The sequence below is a fragment of the Polyodon spathula genome, chromosome 30 (genome assembly GCF_017654505.1).
Source record: "Polyodon spathula isolate WHYD16114869_AA chromosome 30, ASM1765450v1, whole genome shotgun sequence".
NCBI lineage: Eukaryota > Metazoa > Chordata > Actinopteri > Acipenseriformes > Polyodontidae > Polyodon > Polyodon spathula.
In genome coordinates this window covers 4,124,174-4,138,224 of record NC_054563.1, presented here as the reverse complement: position 1 = coordinate 4,138,224, position 14,051 = coordinate 4,124,174, and the positions used below count along the sequence as shown (strand labels likewise).

The window sequence follows — 14,051 nt, the reverse complement described above, 5'->3', positions numbered from 1 at the left end:
TTACTCAGGTGTCATTTTTGAGGAATAGCAAGGCAAGTTTTGTTTCATTTGTTTTTTGAAAGCCTCATCCCGCACCCCATATATTAAGGGGCTGAGAAACCTCGGCATCAACATGAAAGAAAAGTAATTTAAAAAGCCGATATGGTCCTTAAACCAAATGTCCTGACGTTGAATGATATCTTCAGTGACAGGGTAGGTGAATGATAGCATGCATAAACCCAGCTGAATCCCATGCAATAGTACCGTTTTGAGAGCTTTCATAGCAGAAACTTTATCTGCCCTGACTTTCCTAGTCTCTAGCAAGATTCTGACATAAGTGTAGAGAACAATGATGACAACCACAGCAAAACACAGTCCGCTAGTGATGACATTTGCAAGTTTTTGACTAGGTGATGAATTAGCATTCTGCTTTCTGCAGAGTGTTCCAGGATAAATATCTTTATCAGCCAACGGTCCTTCCAAAGAAAAGTGCGCAATGGAAGGGACACAACTAATGATCCAAAACACTGATATCACAATCCAGCTTCTCTCCACCCTGCATATTTCAGCATGCCGCAGTGGGTTGCAGATAGCGATGTAGCGCTCCAGAGACATGGTCGCCAAATTGATGGGGGTGACCATGTAAGATACACTAGATATGAATATTAGGAGTTGGCAGTACACAAAAGGGATTTGGACTTCGGCCTTGAACAAAAGGAATAACACTATACCGAAAAAGAGGTGGATGGTATCGTTCACTAGCATGTGGGCAAACAATACGTAGCGGCCACTCTGCCAGAACTGCCTTTGTGAGTAAAAAGTGTAGAGCATCAGAATAATGCAATACATGAAGACACAGAAGAAGGGGATGACCACACACATCTTAAATACAGTGACTGCAGTCAAAGTGAAGGTTGACTGGGTAACATTTGCATGGAGCACAGTCAAGTTCTCCATGGGTTATTATTATTAAATAAACACCACCTGCCAAAAGAAGAAAATGGAACAGCAGTTACTTGCCTTTAAAAAAAAAAAGAAAAGCATGCATAAAATAATAGATCGCTATTTTGTTTTTACTTTTGCTGAATCTCATCTTTAAAAAACTGTTATACAACGAGAAACAGCCCAGAGGATACGTTTAAAGTCCACCAATAAAACAAAAATCATTAACCACATCAAATGGGTAAAGGGATTTTGTCTCAGCATTGATTTTGCTTTGGTTTTCTTCATTTAAGTGTGCAGAAATACCTTAAGAACCAAATATACTGAGTGAGAAATGATTCAGCTAAAAGTCAGTCCGCGTCCTGAAGAGTCTAACCAAGCTTTAGCAGAGCTAGTTACCGGCACAGTTTATGTGAATTGTGATAATAAAACTTACCACCATGAGCACACTGAAGCATGTTGGGATACAGGGACCTAAAGGCTCATGTTTTATATGCTGGTGTCCTTGGGGGACAAGGACATGTCACTGTTCTAGGAGGTGTCTTTTCATTATTTTGTCAGCTCATTTTTCTCAGGGGATAAATAGTTTTACGCTACATGCATAATTTTTATAATGAATGATAATAGAAAGTCTAGTGTGGTTACAGTCTTCTGCAGATAGTATACAGCTATGGCCAAAAGTTTTGCATCACCTAGAATTTTAGGACATAATTTAAATAAAACTAAAACAAAAAAAAAACAACATGAACGTAATTTTGATTATTCAACATCATGTAATCAAAGAAACTACAAACTTACATCTCAAAAGTTTTCCGGAAGCCATACTCATAGTACAGTATTTCACGTTAGATTTCGAAATGTCACATTTTTCAATTTTTGTCAGTTTTATGGAAAACTACAAAGTGGTATGCAATTCAATATGTTACCGTAACATTATTCAGCCAGTTTCATTTGAGTTTATGAAGCACAGTTTATTTATTCTATAGGGTGATGCTAAACTTTTGGCCATAGCTGTGTTTATTAATAACACATTTTTTTTCACCAATATAATCTAAACATAAACTACAGCTTGTTTAAAAAATATGTTTCAGAGCATGTGTTATATAAAAGCACATTAGACAGATTACATATATAATTACCATCATTCTCACTCACCTGAGCTGAGTCAGAACTGACTTGGTACCTCAATAAGTACTTTGTTTTTATTGGCCAATCCAGGCATCTAAGTAAGAATTCATTTTTTGGATTGGCTGCATTGCTTCTGACATCTGTGGCACATATTTATATATTTATTTATATATTTATATATATATATAAAGCAATTCAACATCAACAAGTATTTTCCGACGTTGATTTTATTTAATGTTGTGATCTCAGCAGAAACATCATAAGAGAATTATAGAGAACACACGCAGCATCAAATTAAACAGGTAAAGAAAGAAATAGTATTCCTTTAACAGCAGTTAGTTATTTCCAGTCTAGAATAAAACCGGTGAACTCTATGGGACATGTATCAGATTCAAGAAGGGTTTTAATTCTAAAAAAGACATTTAGGACTAGATTCTTAAAGCTCCAAATTGTCATTGTTGTCTGAAAGTAAAAACACCAAATTTAATTCTAAAATAAGTAAAATAACCAACTTTAGACGACTCTTCAACCCCTAAATAAATATCTGAGCTGTTTATTTGTGTGTGTGTGTGTGTGTGTGTGTGTGTGTGTGTGTGTGTGTGTGTGTGTGTGTGTTTTTTACAGGGGCTTGAAATCTGGTTCCAGGAGACCTAGTTTAAGATATAATTTTGCTGTATCAAACCCCTCAGGTCTCCCCAGGTGTGTCATGCAGTGGCCTGAAAACTAGTCTCCTGAAACCAAGTTCCAAGCAACAAAGTGACTTTCAGTTTCCTCAGCTTTATCAAGAAATTAGTAAATAATTCCTGTTTATGCATATCAAGGGCTCTCCTTTTAGGAATTGAAGTCGACACAAAAATAACACTGCTTGCTGTGTGTCAGTTTAAAACAGAGCTGTCTGTCCAGTTTGGTAAAACAGCCATTAGATGACCTGGGAGTTCTTAGAATTTTTTTACCCAGACTACACGCGACTGTAAGTCAGTGCTGCTGTGCTTATTGTACATGTTTAAACATGGACACAATGCGCTTTACTGCTGCATGGTGACTTGCCTCTCCCGTCTTCACCTCTGACTGCTTTCAAGCTCAATAGTCATGTATCAAAAGTCATATACTTCTTTTTATTTTTACTGTAATGTACTACAGAGGTTCCCAAACTGCGTGAGCAACAACACACACACACACACACACACACACACACACACACACACACACACATATATATATATATATATATATATAAAAACACAAAGCAACAGTAAAATTTATTTACAGTGTTACAGGCTTAAAAATGTTTTGAATGTGTAATTTTTCTTAATAAGTGCTATAGTGGGCTACAGTGACTAATGCAACTGAACGGCAGGGCCTCAGATAAAACTCTTTTTGAACCCTGGATTTACTGCACAGAAGATGTTTTCGATATTGTCATAAATCACAGCACGGCTGGCATTGTTTTAATTGCCTCATTAGAGTTTCTGTGCTTCTGTAGTGTTCTCAGGATGCAGGTATCTCTTGTGTAAACATTCAACACACAAGCAGAGGAACTAATTAACAACTCAACTAGTTTTACAAGTAAGACACAACCAGAGAACACAGGTGCTTCTGGTTTTTCAAAGCGTTTTGTTCCACTGAGCATGTTTTCCTACATGATACATTTAAAGAAGAAAACAACAACAAAACATAAGCATTTTTTTATTTTAATAACATTAAAGTGTGTTTTCTCTACATAGAAGCTAATTAGACTTTCAATAGGCGTTACTGAAAACAAAGGCACATGTACATGTAATATTCTTTGTGTATTAAAATCTATACCCTTTTCTAAAGATGTACTGTAAAAGGGAGTTAAAGTAAAGTACATGAAATACATATCACAGGATTTTAAATTGTTTAGCCCTTTGCAGAGAGAAAACTCAACCCTTTTGAGGACTGACTGACATAACTTGACTTTAGGGTAAATATCCATCAAAAGTATACAGCATTATATTGCAGGCCTACTTTTCTGAGAAGCAGTGGGTCTGAAGATTATTAAGAACATGACGTTTTCACTCTCTGATGAAATATGCAATTAACTAGTTTGAATGTAAAAAGATTCAAAATCCCTCTAAAATGTTCTTTAGAAATGTCCTCATCAGAGTAATTTAGTGATGCAAAAATCAAACCAAGAAATATTTCTATTGCTGACTTGTAAAACCGGCTACCTGCGTTTTGTTTAAAGCCTGACAAAAAAAAAAAAAAAAAAAAAAGGTTACATACTAATTTAAAGAGAGAAAAAAAATCACACACTTCTGCAATCTAAGGGCTCAACATGTCCTGTCATTTATTTTGTTCTCGTTACTAATGTAAAGGTTTACTGAAACACGTTCAACAAGAAACTAATTGTATAGGGCCACAATGAAAATGATGTTCTATATTCTTTCGGGTTATTGGATCTGCTATTGTCTGTGTCACCTGAGCAATCAATTAGAGGGGCAGCAGGTTAGAACTATAATGAGAGTTACTTACAAATACAATATTAGACTAATTTACCTGCAGTTAGTTCATAGTTCACGGGGCTACGAGAAGAGCAGACCTAGTAGTTGGGATACAGTGTTTATATTTTATTACAAGATAATTAATAAACAGTTAACAATGTCAACGCCTACATGTCTACTGCAACTGGGACCACTGTTTTTGTCAATCCACAAATAATATAATATTTAAGCACCCTACTGAATTTTTCATCCCTCAGACCGTAGATAAGTGGACTTAAACAGCGCGGGAACAAAGTAAACACAATGAAGTGAAAATACCGCAACCTTAATAGGCTTTGCGTGTCTATTTTCTTTACCTCCGCTTCTATAAGAGGGCAAATAAATACGAGTATAGAAAACACTAACTGAATAGCATGCATGATTATCGTGTTGGCAGCTTTGGATGTGGAGTTCTTATCTGCTGAAGCAGATCTAGCTACCCGTATTATCTGAATATAGGTGAATGCCACAATTCCGGCTATTACTCCAAAATAGAACAGACAAATGCTTGACCTCAGGATGTATTGCCACGGGTACCGCAACATAATTTCGTAAAATACATATGCGCCTTCTGTGTAAATAGGTGGTCGCTCTGTTGCTATGACAATAAAAAGATCAATGTAGGGGGGGACCCAGCCAATAACCCAAACAACCCCAATACTAACCCAGGCAGCTTTGACCGTAGAGATATCGGCATGCCTTAGTGGCATACAAATAGCCACATAGCGTTCCAAACACATTGCAGTTAGAGTCAGAGGTGTGTGATAGGATAAAGCGAACATTAACATACTCAGAAGGATGCGCACTCCGTCAGGTGGGAAGATGCGGCAACAGACTAGCAGGACAGACAAATCAACCAACGCCAGCTGCATCGTATCGACGAGCAGCATGTGAGCAAACAGCATGTAGCGTGCGTTCTCTCGAAAGGCCTCCTTTTTGAAGAATGTGAAGATCATGGCACAGTTCACATATAGCAAGACGCAGACCACTGTCTGTGAAAACGCAGTCTGAAAAGTAGCAATCGCGATGGTTCCCTGTAGTGCTTCTGCAGTGGTACTGACGTTACTTTTGGTAGTGTTAAGGGCCATGCTGTATACCCTAGATTTGTGTAAAGAAATGCGATTAGGATCCAAGAAAAACAAAGTCAAATCTTCAGTCAATGTAATACCATAAATATTATATATCAATAAATACGTCCAAAATAAGAATGTTGTGGGTTATTTTCACTTCATATACCTACAAAACCGATTTCTGCAAAAGTGTCACATTGAACGTTGAACCAATCTTTGCAGTGCAATTTAAAAAAAAAAAAAAAAAATAAAAAAAAAAAAAAATATATATATATATATATATATATATATATATATATATATATATATATATATATATATATATATATATATATATCATTACTTATATATTGGAAAGATTCTGTTCTTTTTTAATTTAAAAGCTTATCTTTGCAAAATAATAAGGGCATACTTTCTGTGAACCAGATACTAAGTAACATGAATTATAGTGCAATAAATAACAAATAAATTACCTGTAATTTTGTTTTCATTGTAGTAATTGTTAATATTGATTTGGTTAAAGCATTAAAATAAATTAACATCAAAATGCTTTTGCATAAAACAAAGAATACATACATAACGATTATTATGATTAAATATTAACATAAATGATATAACCTTTGAATATTCATTGCGATAAATTCTTCCAGGTTACAGAACAACTTTGCTGCTGGTTTAAAAAAATCTGTACTCTTCATTGTTATATTCTAACAACATGGTTACATATGTTCTTTCATATGCTTAGATTCTGGCGACTTTGTTTCTATTTTTCATGTAATTTATTGCAAGATACAATTAAGAGTTGGTAACTAATTACCTTTAATGCATCTTTAGATATCCTCAGACTGAACCATTTGAAAACACTGTGGATGCAAACAAAGCATTTATATAGAACTAATTTGCCAGGACAGTTTCTCCAGAGAATAATGCGTTAAATATTTAAGAACTGTTGACAAAACCGACCCTTTCCAGGTGATTAAACTACAACACTAATTGGACAATACTGGTACATATTAAACTGAGATGAGATACAATCAGATTGTCTTAGAACTGTTAACTAACCATCATTATACTGTACGTGTGTTCATGTTTTCAATATATTTGAAGTCTCTAAGTGTGTGAATTGGAAACCACTTGCAATGTCAACATCGATAAGTTAAACAAAACAGAACTTGCCTGGTGTACTTGACAACCAGCCAACAGAGCACCACTTAGCTGCTGTCTATTAAAGTCTGTTAGGTCTGCTGTCTTTTCAATCGTGACTGAAAGTTGTAACAAGGAGATGCATAATTTATACATTACATAATACGTGCAAGAGACTCCGACACCTGTGAAGATAATTTTATAACGAACAAAATTTATTGACTATAAATAATTGATTCTCTAATTATTTAGGTCCCAACGTTGCATAGCCCGTGTGTGGTTAGGATTTCATAGCTGTAGCAATCTACTGAGTACTTAACTGGCCGTCCATTCCTTTTAATCCACGGGTCTGTTTGTAAATGCGAGCATCTCAAAGCGCCTGGTGACTTATCACAAGCATTTACTGAAAGGAAGGAATGGGCTCTGGGCAGATTCCCATAATAAAAGCTGTCAAGTCGTTCTCAAGTTGATTTTTGTACTGCAAGACAACAGTCAGCTGTGGATGTTCTTACAGAGTTATTGAGGAAAGTTACATTTCCATTGTAGACTTGCTTCCAAAGCTGGCTGGATTCTTCAGTGTTACACTGAACCATTTAAGGTACAAGGGACATATGTGTCCCACAAATACAATCATGCCAGCTTTCTGTTTACTCCGGTTTCCTCCTCGTGATAACTGAGTCACTCGCAAATGTGTTTGAAGAAGAAACCGTTTGAACAACAAGCGCTCAATTCATTGTGTACCTTAAGGGGTTTAAATGAGTTTTTCAGGTCAAGGCATGTATTACTGTACAAAAAACAAAACAAACAAAAAAAAACTTTTACATACTATGCTGTATTTAAAAACTATGCAATGTATAAGACGGCATTATAACATAATATAACAAGACAAGATAAACCCTTTGAATGTATTCATCTGCTTCTATATGGAGGATAGTGATCAACGACCTTATGATTTCACTCATATTCAGGTAATTTGATATGAATTAGGTGGCCTAATATGCTTATGCACGGTTTAAGAGATTACCACTTGCTGCTGTAGATCAGAATGTTTTCATTACACACACTCTGTATATTCAGGGGGATATGTGTATTTTTCTTTGACAGGCTGCTATTTTTTTATTTTATTGAGGGTTTTTTTTTTATTTCTGATATAAAAAAATAATAATTACAGACCAAAAATAAATAAAATTCAGTGAACATGAAAATAAAAGTGAATGTATTGGGCTGTCCAGTTTTAAGAACACGATACATCAGGAAGAATGTAAACCCAGCCAAGGATTTGAATAGCACATTTGGGCTTGTTTAGCATTGCCTGTAAGTACAAGCCTGATATCCGGACGAGGCTCCACTTGTAGTCTCCCCATGATACTGAAAGACTTTACACCCCATGTGTCGTGCTGAGTAATATTTGTTTAACTCACAGCCAGGACAGAACTGCTTCAACGTGACTTGCAGACGCAACTCGCTTCAGCCTCAATAGGAAACAGAGTTCATTTTAAATGAAGAGTTCACTTTATTGATTGCTTTTTTTGTTAGAATGGCAACATACTGAATATTATTACAAGAATCAGCAATAGAAAGGTACAACTTCAGCCATCATTTCTGCACAGCTAATTTGCATCCTATGCAACATTAATCATATAGAACAGATCGTTGGGCCAAATTTCAATTTTAAGGAAAGTTGACCAATATGTTGGCTTCACGCTGATAAAGTACAATCCAAAGTTTTTGTCTACTTGACTAGCTGATCATTTTTACCCTGTAAGGTGTTTTTGAAGTCGTGGACCAGTTTTACTTAACAGTGGGACTCATTTCTTGCCTCTAAACCTTTCATTTAGTTGTCTCCAATGGGTTTAATTTTGCTTGAGGCAAAAGTAAAATAATATTTAAAAAGCTTCCTGAACTTCTCATCTCTTAGACCGTATATCAGAGGACTCAAACACCTTGGAAAAAGGATCAGCACCACAAAGCTAATATATCGCAGGCAGATGAAGGAAGACCCATCCAGTCGCGCCAGCAGGACTTCGATAACACCGTACAGAAAAGAAGAGAGACACAGCAACAGTTGAACGCCGTGCAGCAGCACAGTGTTGCGCGCCTTCGACGCTGACGCTTTATCTGAGCTGGCAGACCTGGCTTGCACCATTATTGCAACGTATGTGTATGTTATAATGCAAGACACAAACAGAAAAAATAAACAATCAAATACTTGTCTCATAACTGGCTGCCATTTCAGGCCGAACAGCTTCTCACGTGTGCAATACACAGGCAACAAAAAAAAACTGGAGGGTTGTGTGCTGAACACGGCCAAGAGGTCACTCATATATTCTAGTGAAGACAAAACCCAGATGACTCCGATGACCACTCCAGTTCTTTTAGGAGTAGTTATTTCAGCGTGTCTCAAAGGGAGGCAAATGGCTATATAGCGCTCAAGCGCCATCACTGCAAGATTCAGAGGGGAGTTTATGAAGGTGGTACCTGTTATTATAACAAGGAAAATACACGCTGCCCTCATTATATGCTGAAATGCTGTAGCGAGAATATAGTGAATCACGCTGGACATCAGAAGAATGGAATCGTTGAACAGCATGTGGGCAAAGAGAATGTAGCGGGAGGTCTCTCGGAAGCTGGCTTTGCTGTACAGGGTAAATAGCATGATGCAGTTCACATAGATAAAGAAAACGGGGGTTGCCACTGCAAATGCTGCCTTTAGCACGAACACCCAGTCCTTCTCCACCACGAATTCCTGTTGGTGTATCAGACTGTCCAGACCCTGTCCAGAAACATTCACCATATTCTTTCTTGCTTAAAATAAAATAGAAGAACACGTTTAAAAAAATGGTTCGGCAATGCTATAAAATAAAGAACTGTTTTGAAATTCATATTGTTATATTTAAAAGGTTAAATAAAAATACAGATGGTCATTTATAAAGTGGAAATTGCACTAACGTTAATAACAGTGAAAATTAATTTTAAAACCTTATTATAACAAATGTAAACAGCTGTTTAACTGTCATGAAAATTGCACAAATTAAAAGGATTTTAGCAGCTGCTGATTTTCATATGGGTTCAAATAGACCTTAGGTTAGCTGCTACCCATAAACATATGTAATTATGAAATTCTAATATCATATAATGAGAGTTTTTATAAACCGTGCCAAAACACACAATAGATTGTGTCCTTCCATGATAAGCATGTGCAGCTCAATATTTAAGTACAAGAAATAAAATTAAAAAAACCACCAAAACCACCTTTTACATTTAGTACATTTACATAATGGCACAACGCATGGCAGAAAGGTACAACACAAACCTCTAGAACTGCTCAACAATGTGCTTCAGCAGTAATAAAGAAAGTACCTTTTAGGTTCTTCAGTTGCTTTCCCAGGATCAAACAAGACACCTGTAGTCAATGGCTCGGAATATATATGCACTGGGAAGCTGTGTCTTATTACTCTGCAAACTAGCATCTATATCGTTAATTAGGAATCAAAACAGTACCTTGACAGTAATGTGACAGGTGACGGTTATTAATGATTAAAGACCAATAGAGTCACAAACAAAACCAAGGTGAAGAGATTCATCAAACTGGTGACAAGCTGCTTTAACAAGCCCTGTGGGTCCGGTCCCCCACGGTCATGGGGAAGAGAGTGAGCCTGTTTAAATGACAGCTTGAATAGAGTGGGAATACAGCACTTACCTGAGATATTCACTTCCACCCATCATTTCTGTAGAAGAGGCTGTATTGAGATCTTTGAGGTGACTCGCAAGTGCGCTTATAAGCAAACAAAATAAGGCATTGCAAGTGCCTACAGGAGGCTCTATAACTTCCTTGTGGCGTCACCGTGACTGGACTCTCCTGGTCTTCTGGGTGTCCAGGTTACTGGAACCAGCACACAACTTCGGTGTCCCAGTAGACCTGGTGTAGGGTTTAGAGCAGCGTCTGTTTGGTTAGCACTGGGAGTGCAAGACCCAGTCTTGGCTATATACGATGAGGCTAACACTGGCTTAGAACATGGCTGCAGGGTTATCACCATGGCACACAGGCGTCACCTGCTTCAAATGGCCAGTGCTTATTTTGAGTAGGGCTTCTGTCCTAATACTAATATTTCAAAAGTAACATTGTGTCACATTGCTGTCATCTGCCCACATTTTATTACTATTTTTTTCCACAGCAGGAGCCTAGAGTATACGATTCCCCTCCCCCTAGTCTAAAAGAAGTGCCCCAATAATTTAAAAAAAGAGATTGAGATGAATGAAAACATGAAATCTCTGAGGATATGAACATTTGTATGATTGCTGTAGTCCCTGGGAATATGATACAGGTGTACAAAGCCGCAACTGTTTGTAAGTAGAATTGTCTCCACAGAATCAGCACACCACATCCAACAAAATCATTTACCAGTAATAAGTATTAAAACACCCACACCCAGAGGAGACTGCAAACAGAAGAACAAATTCAGATAACTATCGTTGATTGATTGGACAGGCAGGTTTCCTCCTCTATGGTGAGACGTTGGAAGTTCAAACATGATACTGCCCTTGTCTCTGACAGCTGGATATTCATTTTCATATCATTTTTTTAATGGGGATGCAGTTTTTTTTAAACACAGTCAGAGATATCAATTCTTTCTTATTTTTGATTGCAAAAGTAGAAAGTAAAGTAATTGCATAGTTACTTGTATAATAAATGATTTTATTAACTAATAATAATAATAATAATAAATAATAATAATAATAATAATAATAATAATAATAATAATAATAATAATAACCAATCAATCAATCTTTATTTTATATAACACCTTTCATAGTGGACCACCATCACAAAGTGCTTTACAAGATACAGTAAAAAATAATGCATAATACATTAAATACAAGGCTAGGATGTGAAAATTCTAGAACATTGTTGATGCATATGTCGTATAGAATCATGAGTATAAGATACAGTTAAAAAAAGTTAGAAGGAGCAAAGACACTACAGCTAATAACAGAGATCAGGCTTAAAGAGCATGGAAAGCAAGAGAGAACAATGACACTGCAGTGTTTTCATTTTGAGACAGATCTTTAGCAGGACATTAAAAACAATAAAGTTCTATAACAAGGTCTTGGTTGGATACATTGCAAGGCCCTTGTTCATTTAGCAAAGTATTCACACAACATAAACGTAATCCTTTGTGAGCTTCAAATGCACCTGCGGAGACAAGTGAGTTTTCCTATCTTAACTGAAAATCAACTTCGCTCAACACTGCCCCACCTGGGGCTCCTCTGTGTGGGCGATGATGTCACCTCTGTGCAGCTGTGCTGCTTCTCTACCAGACTGCTTGCTGGCTAGCTGACCTAACAATAAACCTGGACTATTCCGGTCTGATCCACCTGAGGCACGACATTGGAGAGTGGATCACCCAGTTTCTGTGCCAGTGGAAATTCACAAATTAGGGTTATCATTTAGGGTGCAGACACATTAGTTAGTATTTTCGTTAATCTTTCTAGCTTCTTTTGCACTGTCTAACTACACTATGTAACACAATTTTTGTTCCTGAGTAGTAAGTGTTATTTCCTAATTGCTTATGCCTCAAAAGTATAGAAAATGGTTATTATTCCCCACAAACTTTGCTTTTGTGACCAGGACAGTGATATTTCAAAATATCACTATTTCCAATGGGAAAACGGGCAAATGTGTATCTTTTCGTTCACATAAAGTCAGAAAAAACAACATATGAATCCAAATTAACATGTATTTATACTAAAGTAATACAAAAATGACTACAAAAGATTTAGAAGTGATTAGTTTTTCGAGATTTACGATTATACTGTAAATACAGTACTTTAAAATGCCCAGCAGTGTGAGGAGTTCACTAGTTCCATCTGCTGGACTTTAGTAGCACTGCGGCTGACTATTTTTTTTTTATGAAAAAGATAAATTACTGAGAAACATTTGAATGTAAATATAGTAGTGGTCCAGCGTTTATTTAATTCCTTTATTCTGATTTTAACTTCTGTAAGGTTTGCCGTGTCAAAGGGTTCCCGTTATTCAGGGTTGTTTTTTGCCCATCAATAGCAATGCAAACAACATGCATGCATTACACAATGATAACTCTGAACACTCCAAACCTACAAGAACGCATAGTCCCATATTGTAGTTTTTGTATGAGTCCAATCTTATTTTGGATAAACAGTTTCACAGTTATGTGTGACAATGTATGTAGCATAATTCATATTATTTCATAACTACATTTCTAAATGGTTTCCTTTGAAGGATAATTTAACAGGTTACCACTTTTTTCCCCATGCTTCTGCATTATATAATAGCATAAGCATAAATGTAAAATTAAAAGGATAAACTGCATAAAGTGTTTATTTACAAGACCATTTAAGATTATATTTTTTTAGAAATCGGATTTGTCAATGTCAGTTATGCGCCAGCGACTGTAGGAGAATATGAGTGTGTATACATATTTTGAAATGAACAAACTTTGTAATTACACAATATTATCTTGTGGTGTCATCATTTGGCTGAACTCTACCCAGACAGCTCTCCCCTGCCAGCAGTCTAGTTTTTAATGTGGATATTAATGCCTCGATGTTCTCCAGCTCAATGCAACTGCTGAGGTTACATTTTTTCTAATAAGCCATGTTTAAATCAGGAAAAAATAATATTGGGTTCAGGCAATATATATATATATATATATATATTATATTGCATGAACACAATGGTATCTGACTTGGCTGTCATTGAAATTGATGGGTTAAATTTAACTTTGCATTTGGTTTACCACTGCACACGTGGGACAGATTGCTTCTGGAAAGTGTCATTATTGTTTCATATTGAAGTAACACTGTTGAAAGTATATATACATTTTACATGTAGAACATCACTTTTTTATATAAGATGGAGACCGATACTTTTTCTATAAACGTGGGTGTTTCACAGTCTTATGCATGGTGGTGGTGTGAGGTCCGTGTATAGAAGGATGATGATACCAACATCAATACCAACAGTAACGATACACATAGTCTTCAGCACTTCTTCAATTGTTAAAATTAAACACTGCTAGTTCTACAATTTCTGTCTCTTACATCGTCATGTGTTAAAACACATAATACACCCCAAAACTGTACTCTCATAGGACTCTCGTGATTTATGTCACCAGAAACCCTTCACAGAATTGCAGCCTTATTCTGTACTGTTGTGTTTTCATTATACCACGTGGTTTCCGTTCCACCTCATTTCTCAATTGCTTAATTGAACTAATTATTTTTTTAATTGATCAACACTAAGATT

At 36.3% G+C, this 14,051-nt stretch overlaps 3 protein-coding genes across 3 annotated transcripts; all 3 read right to left on the bottom strand.

Moving 5' to 3' along the window:
• or95a1 (odorant receptor, family 95, subfamily A, member 1) lies at nucleotides 1-936 on the bottom strand. Its single transcript, XM_041232594.1, has one exon. It carries the CDS (start codon nucleotides 934-936, stop codon nucleotides 1-3), a length of 936 nt encoding a protein of 311 aa, XP_041088528.1.
• Nucleotides 937-4,681: 3,745 nt separating this feature from the next.
• Nucleotides 4,682-5,641, bottom strand: LOC121302591 (odorant receptor 131-2-like). Its single transcript, XM_041232593.1, has one exon. The coding sequence runs from the start codon at nucleotides 5,639-5,641 to the stop codon at nucleotides 4,682-4,684; it is 960 nt and encodes a 319-aa protein (XP_041088527.1).
• Nucleotides 5,642-8,600: 2,959 nt separating this feature from the next.
• Nucleotides 8,601-9,560, bottom strand: LOC121302590 (odorant receptor 131-2-like). Its single transcript, XM_041232592.1, has one exon. It carries the CDS (start codon nucleotides 9,558-9,560, stop codon nucleotides 8,601-8,603), a length of 960 nt encoding a protein of 319 aa, XP_041088526.1.
• Nucleotides 9,561-14,051: the final 4,491 nt, after the last annotated feature.

Coding starts and splice junctions, on each gene's coding strand:
- LOC121302590 (XM_041232592.1), bottom strand. CDS start 9,560: ATGGTGAATGTTTCTGGACAGGGTCTGGACAGTCTGATACACCAACAG.
- or95a1 (XM_041232594.1), bottom strand. CDS start 936: ATGGAGAACTTGACTGTGCTCCATGCAAATGTTACCCAGTCAACCTTC.
- LOC121302591 (XM_041232593.1), bottom strand. CDS start 5,641: ATGGCCCTTAACACTACCAAAAGTAACGTCAGTACCACTGCAGAAGCA.